This window comes from Castor canadensis, chromosome 6 (genome assembly GCF_047511655.1).
Source record: "Castor canadensis chromosome 6, mCasCan1.hap1v2, whole genome shotgun sequence".
In the NCBI taxonomy this organism is placed as follows: Eukaryota; Metazoa; Chordata; class Mammalia; order Rodentia; family Castoridae; genus Castor; species Castor canadensis.
In genome coordinates, this window is record NC_133391.1 from 37,322,737 (window position 1) to 37,336,284 (window position 13,548).

The window sequence follows — 13,548 nt, forward strand, 5'->3', positions numbered from 1 at the left end:
TGCGACACCACCCTCTCGGCCCCTCCCACCTCCTCTCTGCTCTCGGCTGTAATTTTCTCCGAGTTTTCCAGACTGGGGCTCCTGATCTGGCCTCCAGAGGGTTCGAGGTACCTGGGCCAGGGTTGTGTTTCCACACCTGTGTCTCAACCTTCAACCCCTCAGCTCAAGTCCCAGTACCAGTCCCATCTTGGGACCTCCTGGTCAGACCCGTGCAGCTCCAGAGGACGCCGCTGCCACTGTTGCTGTCCGGAGCCCCAATGGGGGAGTGAGAGGCCACAGCCGGCCGGACATGGGCCTCCCCACCGTGCCTGGCCTGCTGCTGCCACTGGTGAGACTGGGGGCAAATGGAAGGGTGGGCTGGTGGGGTAAATTGCCATCTGGCAGGAGTGAGCCTTTCCCAGGGGGTGCTGAGACTTCCTTGCCATGGCCTGTCCCGGGTGCCACCCTCAGGCTTTCTGGGCCCAACCTCAGGCACTGACTGTTCCGGTTTCCCCATTTATCTGTGTTTGGAAAAGGGCTCCCTGGGGTGGGGAAGGGAGATGTTTGAGAAGGAGAGAGTAAAAAGAAGCCTGTCCCTCATGGTCATGAAGTTTGCTGCCTGGGCTGTCTGGGAATGGGGCAGGTGGTAGGGTGGGGCAGACTGGTGGGGAGAAGAGAGTCGGGGAAGGGAGATCAGGGCTCTGGGAGTCCAAAGGATTCAGAGTTCTGTCCCTCTGGCAGCTAGCAGGTGACAGTGTGTTAGGCTATGGGGAGGGGAGCCACCTGTGGGATCTGGCTGAGCACCTCTGTTACTCAGGACAGCACTTGGGGTGGCCTGAGACATGGGGAAACTGAGTCTAGGAAGGGAGCAGATTGTTGGGGAGGTTTGGGATGCTGTATAAGGGGGGAGGTTTGGGAGAGAAGTGGGAAACTGGACAGGGGAAGGGCAACCAAATGAGAGGGTCCTTAGGGCCCTCACCAGGCCTGGCTCCCCCTCTGGGGTCTCCTTCGCCTTTCTGCCCACCCCCCCCCCCCCCACCCCCGCTCAGCTTTTACATGGGTGGCCTCAGTTGGACTGACCTCTAAAGGTAGCTGGCACCACCTGGGAAGTATCTCTGGGCTTGTCCTTCAGTCCCCTTCCCACAGATTTAAAACAACAACCCCTTGGTTTTTATTCCACAGCTCAGATTGGGGAAGTTAGTAGCAAGTTGTTTTCGTCACTGGAAAATGTCCCTTTCTCTGGCCTTGGCCTCATTTTCATGTGTCCTTGATTGTCCTCCATGTGCTAGAATCCTCATTTAGATACCCTGAGCCCCCAGCTTCCTGGCTAGTTGGGTCATCTTCCCCACCTGAGTTCCCAGTGTGTACTGGGACCCTTCCCTTCCCTGGCCCAGGGCCCGCTGCTGAACCCATCTCCCTTTTTTTCTCGGTCTTACGTCCTTTCTCTTCTGCCATTCCTTCCTCTCTTGTCAGTCTCCTGAGTCTCTTTCTGTCAAGTCCCCACAGCCCCTCCTCTCTTCTCTGTCTTAGATCTGAATTTCTAGACCCCCATACAGCCCTGTTGCTACTTGGTCTCACTCCCTTTCCATTCTCCCTCCTTCTGTCTCCCCAGTCCCACCCTCTATTCCCAAGACTGTCCTCCCAGACTCTTCCCCTTACATCTCCCTGCCTTGTCCCCTTAGTTCTGTTCTCTTTGGGGACAGATCACATGGTTTCAGAGCTTGGGGACCTTTCACCATAGCTGCATGAACTTGAACAGGTTATGTGACCCCCGCCCCATGCCTTAGTTTCTTTACCTCTAAAATAGACATAATAGTCACTACATCAATAGTGTTATTATAAGATTAAATAGATGGACACGTGTTAAATATTTAGTCAATTTATTCGTGCCTACTGTATGCCACTGTTTCAGGTGCTGGGATTACAGAGGGGAATGAATTTTTTTTTTTCACATAAAAAATGCTGCCTCTCTAGTAAAATAGAAGAATAGGGTGTAGCAAATTGAAAACACTCAGTAAACGTTCTTTTTATATTGTTATCGCTAGTATATTAGTGGTGATTATTTGATGGTTACCTGTGTTTGAGAAATAGAGAGTGAAGGTGGCCTGAACAGATAGAGGAAAGTGCCTGATGGGGGCTGCTGCGTGGTGCAGGTAGGGTCGTGACCCTGACGGGGGCAACAGGAGACAGGCAAGGTCTGCACAGGGCTGTCCACAGTCTTTTCAGTTTCCATTCAGTGGGCAAAACAGACAGAGCATGGTGTGTACAAGGTGTGTGTGTGTGTGTGTGATTTGGGGAGGAACAGAAAGCACATAAAGGACTGTAGGCAAAGCAAACAGAATTTTGCTGTTTTCAGAGCTTACAGTCTGGGAGCCAAGACTGCTTGCAGTGAAAAATGATTTCTGAACACTCCAGTGGAGCCAGGTGCCCGTGGTTCACGCCTCTAATCCTTGTTACTCAGGGGGCAGAGATCAGGAGGAACATGGTTCGAAGCCAGCTTGGGCAAATAGTTTGCTGTCTTGAAAAAAACCTATCACACATAAACGGCTGGTGGTGTGGCTGAAGGTGTAGGCCCTGAGTTCAAACCCCAGTACTGCAAAACAACAACAACAACAACAAAAACCACTCCAGTGGAAAAGATCTCTTGTGACTTGTGATGTGATGTCCCGGAGCATGGTGGGGAGGGGATGGGCTGCAGTCCTGCCATTTCTTAGAGCTTAGAGTGTCTCTCAGCTCCAGGAATGCCAAGAGTTTTATGGGCAGATCCAGGTGTTTTTGGCTTCTGTGTTCTGGAGCACTCCTTTCATAGATGCTAGGGCTTACAATGGATCTTCTTTGGCCCACTGGGAGCACCTGACAGTAGCTTGAGCCAGTTACCATTCATCCATCTCAGCATCCCCAATATCCACATGGACCGGGCATAGAGCCTGTACCCCTTAACTACTTGCCGAAGAAATCAAGGAACAAAGAATTGGTTGGATGGGATGAGGGAGGGAACGCCTCACAGAAAAGTGGATTTGGAGCTGACATCTGAAGTCACTGCCTGGCAGGGTAGCCAGAAAGGAGGGAGGCAGAGGAGTTGGGAGACTGGGTTGGGGGAGAGCAGAAGGATGGAGAGGTGGGATTTTGTGTTGAGAGGAATGAGAGTGGCCAGGCCTGGTGGCTCACACCTGCAATCCTAGCTACTCAGGAGGCAGAGATTGGGAGGATCGCTTTTTTGTGTTGGGTATTTTTGATAAAAGGTCTCACAAACTATTTGTCAGGGCCGGGGAAGTGGTTCAAGTGGTAGAGTGCCTGCCTGGTAAGCACGAGGCCCTGAGTTCAAACCCCAGTACCACCAAAGGAAAAAAAAAAAAAAGAACAAAAGAAAGAAGTGAAAGTGGGAACACTGGAGTGAGGTGTGGTAATAAAAGAAACCTGAATATGGATCCAGGTGGAGGAATTCATTCATTCATTCATTTGAACTGTTCTCTCAAGGCCCACTGTATGTCTGGACTGTGTTCATTTTTTTTTTTTTTTTTTACAATACTGGGGTTTTGAACTCAGGACTTTGTCCTTGCTAAGTAAGACTCCACCTTTTAAGCCACACCTCCAGCCCTAGACTGTGTTTAGAATAGTAATGAGATACCAGGGAAGGAGTGGTCCATGGAAATGATGTTTGAAGCCAGGCCCTGGAGGTGGAAAGGAAGATTTATACTCTTGTGGTACAAGTTGAAACCTGAATGCAGATAAGAAAGTATGTAGGTGGCTATAGTCTCATTTTCTTAGAAGACTGAGGTAGGGACCATTCTGGCAACAGCGATACCCTGGATTGGAGTAAGAAAGATGAAGACAGTTGCAATAATCAATAACAAGGGACATGCAGAGGACAGACAGAGCCCAGAGGAACTGGCAAGGAAGGACTTGCCAGTCCTTCCTCATCTTGCCAGAGGAAGGACTGGCAAGATGAACTGACTGACAGGATGGCAGCAAGTGATCTGTGGTATTGGTACCAAGAAGTTGGTGGTGTGACATTTGTTTAGGTGAGGAGGCTGATGAATTCAGATTGGGGCTTGTTAAGGGTCAGGTTGGGGTTTAGCCAACAGAAAGTGTGGTTCTCACAGGCTGGAGCAGAGAGGTTCTTGATCTCTCTTCTGCTGTTGTGTCTTTGGGATGTGCTGCATTCAGCGGGTCTCAGAAAGAGAGAAGCTTGTGGCAGAATCTTCCATAGGGACGTGTGCATGTGTGCTAGTTTGTGTGGAGGTGGGTGCACAGTTTGAAAACTCCCCTGGAGATAAATGTATTCCTATGGGAGCAGGGTGCTCTCTCTCTCCACCTCCCTCTTGAATGCATCACCAGCTTCAATTGGAATGGAAGACAATCAATCAATCAACCTATATTTATCTGTCCTCTTAGCTCTGCAGACCTGATTCTGGGTCCCTGGTTCTGAATGAGCCGCAGTCTGACCAAGATGTGTTCTAATCTCTCATTGAGTAGGGCTTGTGGTCTGTATGGGGAGATCATATCTACTCATCTGAAATAACCATATTATGAAAAGAGCCCAGCACAGATATGGTCAACTCATGTATTCAAAGTCACAGGGGGCACTGAGTGTCCAATGAGCTTAGGTGGGGAAACATGAGTCATCCGTGGAGGGCTTTATGGGCGGGAGGTGGGATTTCAACAGGGCCCTAGGAGGAGATGCTGTCATGAGCTCCCCCAACCTCTTGACATTAAGTGGAACAAACACATTTTAATGTAACCAATGGGCTGATGCGGGAAAAGGGCACAGCGAGTGGATCCTTGAGAGGTGGTCGGTGCAGGGTTAGACCACAGGGTCCATCTCAGCTACTCTGCTCCACTCTGCAGCCCCAGCACAGGAAGTCACACCTTAAAGCCTCCCCAGGCGGAAGTTGAGGGGGAGTTGGAGAGGTGATGGGCCACCCCCTCAACTGTCTCTCCACAGGCACCTCTAGCTTCCTGCGCCTCTCAGCTTCCAGGCCCAGGCACTGGGGCTGGAGTCTGAACCTCAGAGCTCACCCTTGATTCTGCTGTTTGCTTCAAAATGCAACTCCTAAGGACGGGGCTCAGTGGGGCCAGCTGGTTCCAACAATTGGTGCCCCCTGGTGGGGAGCCTGAAGGCTCTGGCACCCCGGGGTCAGAGAAAGTTGGCGTGACTTGCTATGGCTGTCCTTCCTTCCTGGAAATGGGTGTTCAGGGCGCTATAGATTCTCCTGTGCAGCCAAAAGGCTTGGTTGGGGAGGTTCTGTAGAGCCTCAGAATTGGCCCTGTTTCCTAAGGATTGTCTGGGGATCCCTGCGAGGCCCCCAAACCCAGCACCACTGGCCAGAACTGGGCAGGCTGTGGGAATGTGGTGAACTCAGCAGGGGAGGGCAGCCTTGGTTTGCTTTCTGCTGGAACAGGGAAGGTGTCAGGGGGCTGGTAAAGCGCCCAGGGAGCCAGTTTATCAGTGGGGAACTTGCTCAAACTGGAGGAGGAACCAGGGCGGGGCCTAGTCTAAAGGAAGGATGCCCGGGCAGAGCTGGCGGGAAGGAGCCGAGAGTCTCTCCAGGAGGGGCTTCTGACCTGATGGGAGGAAGCCAGAGGTCAGAGAGACTTCCCTTTGGGATGGAATGGGAGAGGGAGGCATTTCCCGAAATCTGTGGGCCAAGTGGAGCAGGGGTCCACTGCCTGGCTCTTTTAAGTGGAAGGAGAGGGAAAGGGGTTGAGTGGGTATGGAGGAGAGAGACAGCCCACTGGAGGAGGGGAGCAGATGGGGTCCCACTTGCTGGCTGGGCCTCTCTTTTTGCTGACTCATGACCTTTGAAGAGCTGGGGAAGCTGCAAGTTCCCTGTCCTCTCCTTTAGGTCCCCTCCCTCCTTCTGGCCTGAGTCACTGGGGCGGAGCTGCTGGGAAAAGATTTCCCTTTCCCGGATCTGACTTAACCCCCAAAGTTCTGGAGAGAGGGAGGCACACATGGCTCAGGAAAGCCGCTCTCCCCAGCTTCCTTCAGGGAGACTAATCTCTCACCGTCTAGAGCCCCTGAAAAGCTCCCTCCAAGGCTGTCCCTGGACTGGAGTCCCTGGTGCCTCCTCCAGTGCCTCTATCTGTTGGCTTTGCACCAAGCCCCCAGGATGGGATTTGAAGTGCCATTGACCTTAGGTGTTCCAAGCTCTTCTTCAGGGAAAAGGAACCACACTTTCAGGATTGGGAAGTTCTTCCCATAACCTGGACCCTGGAAGCCCCTGCCTTCTGAGGTCTGTTGGGGTAGTCTCACCCCTGCCTGTGGGGGTGACTGCTGTGCTTCTGTGTATAGCTTTCTACTTTTGTGGGTCTGTGGCTGAGTCTTGGGCTTCCGGACCTGCACAGCTGCAGCAGCAACAGCAGTGGAAGAGGCTCCCAGAGGGTGACAGGGTGCCACTTGCCTACTTGCTCTGAAACTGGAGCTGTAAGGCTTGTAGGAATCTATAAGACTGGGTGACTGCGATGCTCTCCAGGGCTGCTCCTTCTGTGATCTTATTAGTCTGTGGCTCCCTAGGGTTACTTTGAGAACATCTTCCCTTTACATAAAGTGGCCTACAGCAAAGAACCAAAGAAAGAATCCAGGCAAAACCAGAACCTGGGAGAGGTCAAAGGTCAAAGGTCAAAGTATGGCTTAGAGCTAAATACTGGCTCTTTGTTTTGCTTTCTCCATACCGAAACCAGAACCAGGAAAGCCATTTTGCTGCTATGGGCTTAGCCTTCCAGAATGCTTGGCTGTGCAAAGGACTTTGGGACTCTCTGCCCCTCCACTCCCCCAGCTCCTGACATGGCTGTCATTTGAGCCTGATCATCCACCTCTGGCCCACTCATGCCTCCACCTGAACTTTCTCACCCTCCTACCCCAACCCCTGAATTTTAACTCTTCTCCCTGTAGTCCTTACCAATCTAGTGTGTGTGTGTGTGTATGTGTGTGTGTGAATTTAGTGGTGGAAGGCAGTGGGGTGTGGAGTGTGAGAACAGGGTCTTGAATAAGGTTTGATATAAATTTATAAAGATATTCTTGGCTGAGGGCATGTCAGTGGTAGAGAGCTAAGCATATTCTATTCCCCAGCACCACATACATGCAGAAAAATAATTCTTCCTCTTGCTTCTGCCCACTCCTAGGAATCATTTCACAAGAATATAACTTGCTTCCACCTCCATCTGAAATTTTTTTTTTGGCGGTACTGGGATTTGAACTCAGAGCTTCACACTTGGTAGACAGGTGTTTTGCTCAAGCCACACCTCCAGTCCTTCCATCTGACTTTTTCAGAATACTTTTTTAGTGGTATAACATAGCCCAGAAAAGTTCAGAAATCTGATTGTTGACGTATGTGAATGAACCTTGCATCCAGATGCAGAAATTATGACCTAATCTTCAGAACTTTTTGTTGGAAGAAAGGGCCAGAATTGAAGTAACCTCCCCTTTCCCAATGCACAAACATTCCTTGAGCTGCTGGGGGTATAACTGAGTGGTAGAGTGTACTCCACATGATCGAGGTCCTGGATTCCATCCTCATGGCTGCAAACTCCGACAACATTCCTTGATTGTCATTCCTGTGCCCAGTGCTGTTGTGTGCCATGAGGGAACTTTGATAGGGATAAAAGACAGCTGTCGCCTGGGACCTACTACCCCTGAGTTGAAGGAACAAAAGTTAGCAGACAGGACAACTAGAAAGTGAGGATGCATTAGATTGTACTTAGCCGACTGTCCAAGGAAGAATGTTTCCTAAGGAGAGATCTGAGCTGGAGAGATTTCAGATTTGTTCCCTCTAAGGCCCTTGTTCCTGCCTCTCCTGATGTCATCCCTTTTCTCTCTGATTCCTCCAAAGGTGCTCCTGGCTCTGCTGGTGGGGATACACTTGTCAGGGGTCATTGGATTGGTCCCTCCCCTCGGGGACCGAGAGAAGAGGGATAGTCTATGTCCCCAGGGAAAATACAGCCACCCTCAGAATAATTCCATCTGCTGTACCAAGTGCCATAAAGGTAGGAGAATGTCTCAGTTACGGGGCCTTGTGTCCTCCTTTGCTTATTCTGGATGTTCTAGAACCTGGGTTCCTATCCCTGTCTCCTCAAACTTTGCTGAGAGACGGTAGGGAAATGGCCCTGGATGGTTTGTTTCCTGAACATGGGGCTCCTTCCTTCAACTCACAGCTGTAACCTAACTCGGATCCTGTTCGCAGGAACCTACTTGCACAATGACTGTCCAGGGCCTGGGATGGACACAGACTGCCGGGAGTGTGAAAGAGGCACTTTTACCGCTTCCGAGAACCACCTCCCACGGTGCCTCAGCTGCTCCATGTGTCGAAAAGGTGAGCCTCCACCTCGGGAGAGGTCAAGGGCACCATGAGAGTGCATGGTGTGGAGACTCGGGTTGGCTGAAGTGACGCACACATGCGAGCCTGTCTGGGAATGTGCAAACTGGTGTTGATGGGTGTGGGCCTGTGTGCATGGGGGTGAGCGTGTGTTACTGAGACAGACACGCATGGTGCGAGGTGTCAAGGTGGATGTGGAAGAGGGATGCAGGACTCATGTCTCTTCTCCTCCTCTCACCAGAAATGTCCCAGGTGGAGATTTCTCCTTGTACCGTGGACCAGGACACAGTGTGTGGCTGCAGGAAGAACCAGTTCCGGGACTACTTGAGCGGAAAACATTTCAAGTGCACGGATTGCAGCCTCTGTCTCAATGGCACCGTAACTATCCCCTGTGAGCACAGCTTGCCCCAGCCCAAGCTCTCTCCCCACCCCAGAGTCAGCCCTTCTCTCAGGAGGAAGGTCTCCACCTTTCTGCATCCCTTCTGCAAGAAATAGTACCTCCTGTAGGTCTGAGGACCAGTTCTTTTCTAGCCACCCCCACCCTATCTGCCCCTCCTCCCTCCTCCCTGGTACGGGCATGTCTGCTTTAGCTGTGCCATCCTCTCCTCACAGGTCAGGAGCGACAGAACACTGTGTGCACCTGCCATGCAGGGTTCTTTCTAAAAGCAAACGAATGTGTCTCCTGTAGTAAGTGAGTATCTGCCTGCTGCTTGCTTCTGGATAGGGGTGGGAGGGGTGGCTGTGGCCGAGACGGGGAGGGGGACAGGCAGACTACTCAGGCTCTTACTGGCTGGCCGAGTGGGAATCACTTCATCAAGACACCAGACCCCATCTAGGTGTGGTGATGCATGCTTGTAATCCCAGCTACTTGGGAGGTGGAGCTGGAGGATTGCAGATTTGAGGCCAGTCTGGGCAAAGTTAGTGAGACACTGGCTTAAGAACAAAATACAAACAAAAGGGCTGGATCCATGGCTCAAGTGGTAGAGTGCTTGCCTAGTGCACTCAAGGCCTTGGGTTCAAACCCGAGTACTGTAAACAAAACAATAAAACCAAAGACAGCAGATGGTCCTTCTTCTTTTTCCCAGTGTGTCCCTCAAATATTAAGAAGTCTGAGAATAGAAGCTCATCCTTTATGACTTCCTTTCACCTTAGGCTCTCAACTTGGGCCACAGGGTCTTCTGTTAAACATTGATTTCAGGATATATACTATCACATTTCTGAAATCAGAATTCTGATTGCATAGTACAGTTCAATCAGCAACTTTGTGCATATGTGTATGTGTATGTGTGTGTGTGTGTGTGTGTGTGTGAGAGAGAGAGAGAGAGAGTGCCCATGTGGTGTCTGGCCTTAAATTCTTAATCCTCCTGTCTCAGCCTCCCAAGTGCTGGGATTATAGGTGTGTACCACTAGGCCCAGTATTGCCTCTTGGTATTTATAGCATCTTAGGTTTGATTCAGTATAGCATCTTCTTCCCAGTGTCCTTCACCAGGCCTCCTCATTCTTTCTGGCTCCACAGAGGCTGTTCTTGCACATTTGTTTGCAAAGAAGAAACTGAGGCTTTCAGAGTTGAACTGATCTGGGTTTAAATCCCAGCCTAGCCATTAACTGGCTGTGCAACCTTGGGAAAGTTATTAACATCTCTGAACCTTACTTTTCTTACCTTTAAAGTAAGGATGGTGGGGATGGGGGTATGGCTCAGTGGTAGAGTGCTTGCCTAGCATGTACAAGACTCTGAGTTGAGTCCTGGGAAGGACTACAAAGAAACAAACAAATAAACAAATAAAACAACAAACAAACAAAAAGACCCAAAAAGAAGCAACAAAGCAAAAAAGAAAAACAAAACTAAAAAGTAGTTGTTTTCCATTTTCCCCACTAAGCTTCATCTCCTCTTAAAAGCACTTTTACACCCATCCATGTCACTAAGAGCTTGTGATATGGGCAAAATACCTTTCTCTCCTTTCAGATTTCTGCTGAGAACTCAGGTTCCTGAGCCCTCCAACACAGTTCTTATCACCCCACACTGCCCAGTGGCAGCTCCCAACAGGGGAAGATGAACGGGTTCTGTAGAGGGCTCGCTCGCTCTTCTCAGTAATAAGCATTTCAGTATCTCTCATGTGTATATTTGACCTACCCTTCCTCAAGTCACATGCCATAGCTAGCAGTGTCATTTGAGAACAAGCCCTTTAACCTCTTGTGTTAGTTTTCTGTCACAATGACAAATACCTGACACAGTCAACTTGTAAAGAAGAAAGTTTTATTTTGGCTCATAGTTTCAGAGGTTTCAGTTAATGGTTGGTTGGTTCCTTTGTTTTAGGGCTTGTGGTGAGCCCGTATATCATGGTGGGAGCATGCTGTTTACCTCATGGCAGCAGAGGAGAGAGAGAGAGAGAGAGAGAGAGAGAGAGAGAGAAAGGCCAAAATTCCATTATCCTTTTCAAGGCCACACCCCTAATAACCTAATGTCCTTTCACTAAAGCCCCACTTCCTAAAGATTCCACCACCTCCCAATAGCATCAGAGGCTGGGGACAAAGTCTTTCATACAAAGCCCTTGGGGGATGAACATTCCAGATTCAAACCACAATCCAATCAGCAAAACAATGATAAATAACAGTTCACTAACAGCTACCATATATCAAGTACTTAATATGACCACCGTAATTATCCTAATCCTCAATCCTGAAGGGTGGGTTGGGCCCTGTGGTACCTACTGTAGAGATACTGAGGCTTAGAGGTAAAATGGCTTGTGTTTCACCTTGATCTTGACTGCCTTTTTCTTCAGTCCTGTGGCTGGAAATGGATCCTGTGACCTCCTGCATGCTAGGCAAGCGCTCAACCACTGAGCTACAACCCCTCCCCAGTCCTATGACCTTGACTGCTTTTAACGGTTTTTCAACAGTTCCTTCCGGATCCCTTCTAATTCTTTTATTATTATTATTTTATTTTGGAGCTCCTGGGAGTTGAACTCAGGGTTTCACACTTGCAAGGCAAGCACTCTATCCCTTGAGCCTCTGATTCTAAAATTAAATGGTTGTGTGATTAACTATGTTTCATTCTTCTGCATCAATTCTTGAGATAGGTTAAATTCCAGTACATGGAATTTAATTGTCCCTACAAGTAGAGCCTGTGTTCACTAATGCGGTCTCTTTCAGCTGCAAGGAAAACCAGGAGTGCCAGAAGTTGTGCCTAATACTCCCACCTGAACATGTTAAGTCTCAGAACTCAGGTGAGGAAAACAGGCCCTGAGCCATACTCACCTGCCACTCCCTAACTCCTGCTTCCCATCCATCCCTGCTGTCTCCCTCTGCCTTCCCCTCTGAGCATCAACTGCTTTGTTGGCAGGCACCACAGTGCTGTTGCCCTTGGTGATCGTCTTTGGTGTTTGCCTTTTATCCTTCCTCTTCGTTGGTTTAATGTGCCGCTACCCGAGGTGGAAGCCCAAGCTCTACTCCATCAGTGAGTGGGAACTTTCGGAGGGAAAAGGTCTTGGTGGGATTCGGGGAGGGGATGAGGAGTGTCCCATTTAATTCGAGGCTTAGGACTCTGGGTGGCTGGTGGGAGATCATGTTGCATCAGTAGTTATCTTGTCCCTAGGGCACATAGTCCCTGAAGCATGTCACCACAAGTCTCCAGGGCCAGGGTGTCAGGGCTAAAAGGGAAGTGAAATTTATAACACTTTCTTTTTCCCCCCTCAGTTTGTGGGACGTCAGTACCTGTAAAAGAGGTGAGAAGAAACCAGGTACCCCGCCCCCAAACTTCCCTGACTGTTCTTTATCATCTTGTAATACCCAATCACCTGGAATGGGATGGGGGACTCCCTTAATTCTATCTAACCCTACCTCCACCCCCTCCAGAATAAAGAGAACTGGGGCTCTTCCTGCTCCCCCCAATAATGCTGTTCCTTTTCTCTTTCAGGGGGAGCTCGAAGGAATTAATACTAAGCCCCCAGCCTCAGCTCCAAGTTTCAGTACCCCCCTGGACTTCGGTTCCAGCCCCAGCTTCCCTTCCATCCCCAGTTCCCCCCTTACCTACAGCCCCACTTTCACCCCCACTGACTGGCCCTGGGCCGTGCCATCAGCCCTCAGAGAGGTGGCCTCACCTTACCAGAGGGCTGACCCCATCCTTCCTCCAGTCCTCACCTCCACGCCTATCCCTAACCCTGTTCAGAAGTGGGAGGACAGCGTCCAGATGCAGCGTCCCGATGGTGAGTTTGAGCTCCTGGCAGGGGCAGAACACCTGGAGGGCACAGGGCTGGGTGGAGAGTGTGCTGGGAGGCCTGCCTGCCGCTGGGGGCTCACAGCCTTTGTCCCCGCTGCAGACCCCGCCATGCTGTATGCGGTGGTGGACGGCGTGCCCCCTACGCGCTGGAAGGAGTTCATGAGGCGCCTGGGGCTGAAGGAGCACGAGATCGAGCGGCTGGAGCTGCAGAACGGGCGCTGCCTGCGCGAGGCGCACTACAGCATGCTGGAGGCCTGGCGGCGACAAACGCCACACCGCGAGGCCACGCTGGACCTGCTGGACCGCGTGCTCGTGGACATGGACCTGCTCGGTTGCTTGGAGAACATCCGCGAGACGCTGCGTGCCCAAGGCCACCTCAGATGAGGCCATGTCCCCCCGCTCTGGGGAGGGGCCTGCCCTGGTGACAGCTGCTTCCTGCCCAGGCAGTTCTGAAGGACAGTCCTGCAAGATGTCCTGCAGACCCCTCCTTTTCTGGAGGGTCTTGGAGGGACAGGCGCGAGCTGGCAGCCACTTGGTGCTACCCCTTTGGTGTACATAACTTTTCTCAGTGGCTTGAGCACCACCTGAGGGCCAGCCCTGTGTGCGTTGTGAGGTGTGGCAATTGTCTGTTGGTGGCTGATTGATGGAGCCAAAGGTGAATGGAACAGGTGGTCGCAGAGAAAAAGGGGCTCAAGGTCGCTTGCCCATTTTGGGTGCAGAGCACCCAGCAAGTCTGCTCAGGGGCCCTTGGTTGGTTCCTGGTCTTTTTCACAGTAGATAAGCAATTTTTGTATCAATCATAGTACACTAATGGAAACTTGTCACCGCTTTGCCTGGACAGGCACGGAGTAAGCTGAATTGTCACAAGGCAGTAGCAAGCACAGAACAATGGGGCCTCCAGTTGGAGCCGTGGACTTTTGTAAATACACTAAAACTTGAAATTAAACCTCTGGTCCTGGAGGAACTGGTCTGTTGGGGGGAGAGGCCAGGGCAGAGGCCAGGAATCCTCATGAGGGTGGGATGGGAAATGACAAGGCC

General features: G+C 50.8%; 1 protein-coding gene across 2 annotated transcripts; it reads left to right on the forward strand.

Moving 5' to 3' along the window:
• On the forward strand, positions 1 to 13,470 carry Tnfrsf1a (TNF receptor superfamily member 1A). Of its 2 annotated transcripts, none has more exons than XM_020158239.2 (10): positions 1 to 328; positions 7,812 to 7,965; positions 8,163 to 8,291; positions 8,536 to 8,685; positions 8,907 to 8,985; positions 11,445 to 11,518; positions 11,635 to 11,748; positions 11,988 to 12,016; positions 12,208 to 12,496; positions 12,611 to 13,470. In XM_020158239.2, exons 1-10 carry the CDS (start codon positions 290 to 292, stop codon positions 12,892 to 12,894), a joined length of 1,341 nt encoding a protein of 446 aa, XP_020013828.1. In that variant the 5' UTR covers positions 1 to 289; the 3' UTR covers positions 12,895 to 13,470. The 2 variants fall into 2 exon arrangements, with proteins under 2 accessions (XP_020013828.1, XP_073932332.1); XM_074076231.1 differs by lacking the exon at positions 1 to 328 and adding an exon at positions 5,425 to 5,564.
• Positions 13,471 to 13,548: the final 78 nt, after the last annotated feature.

Bases quoted from the DNA above. Each gene is read 5' to 3' on its own strand.
- Tnfrsf1a (XM_020158239.2), top strand. From the start codon at position 290: ATGGGCCTCCCCACCGTGCCTGGCCTGCTGCTGCCACTG. The intron at 7,966-8,162 runs GTAGGAGAATGT...TCCTGTTCGCAG, and splicing joins CTGTACCAAGTGCCATAAAG to GAACCTACTTGCACAATGAC. The intron at 12,017-12,207 runs GTGAGAAGAAAC...TTTCTCTTTCAG, and splicing joins CGTCAGTACCTGTAAAAGAG to GGGGAGCTCGAAGGAATTAA.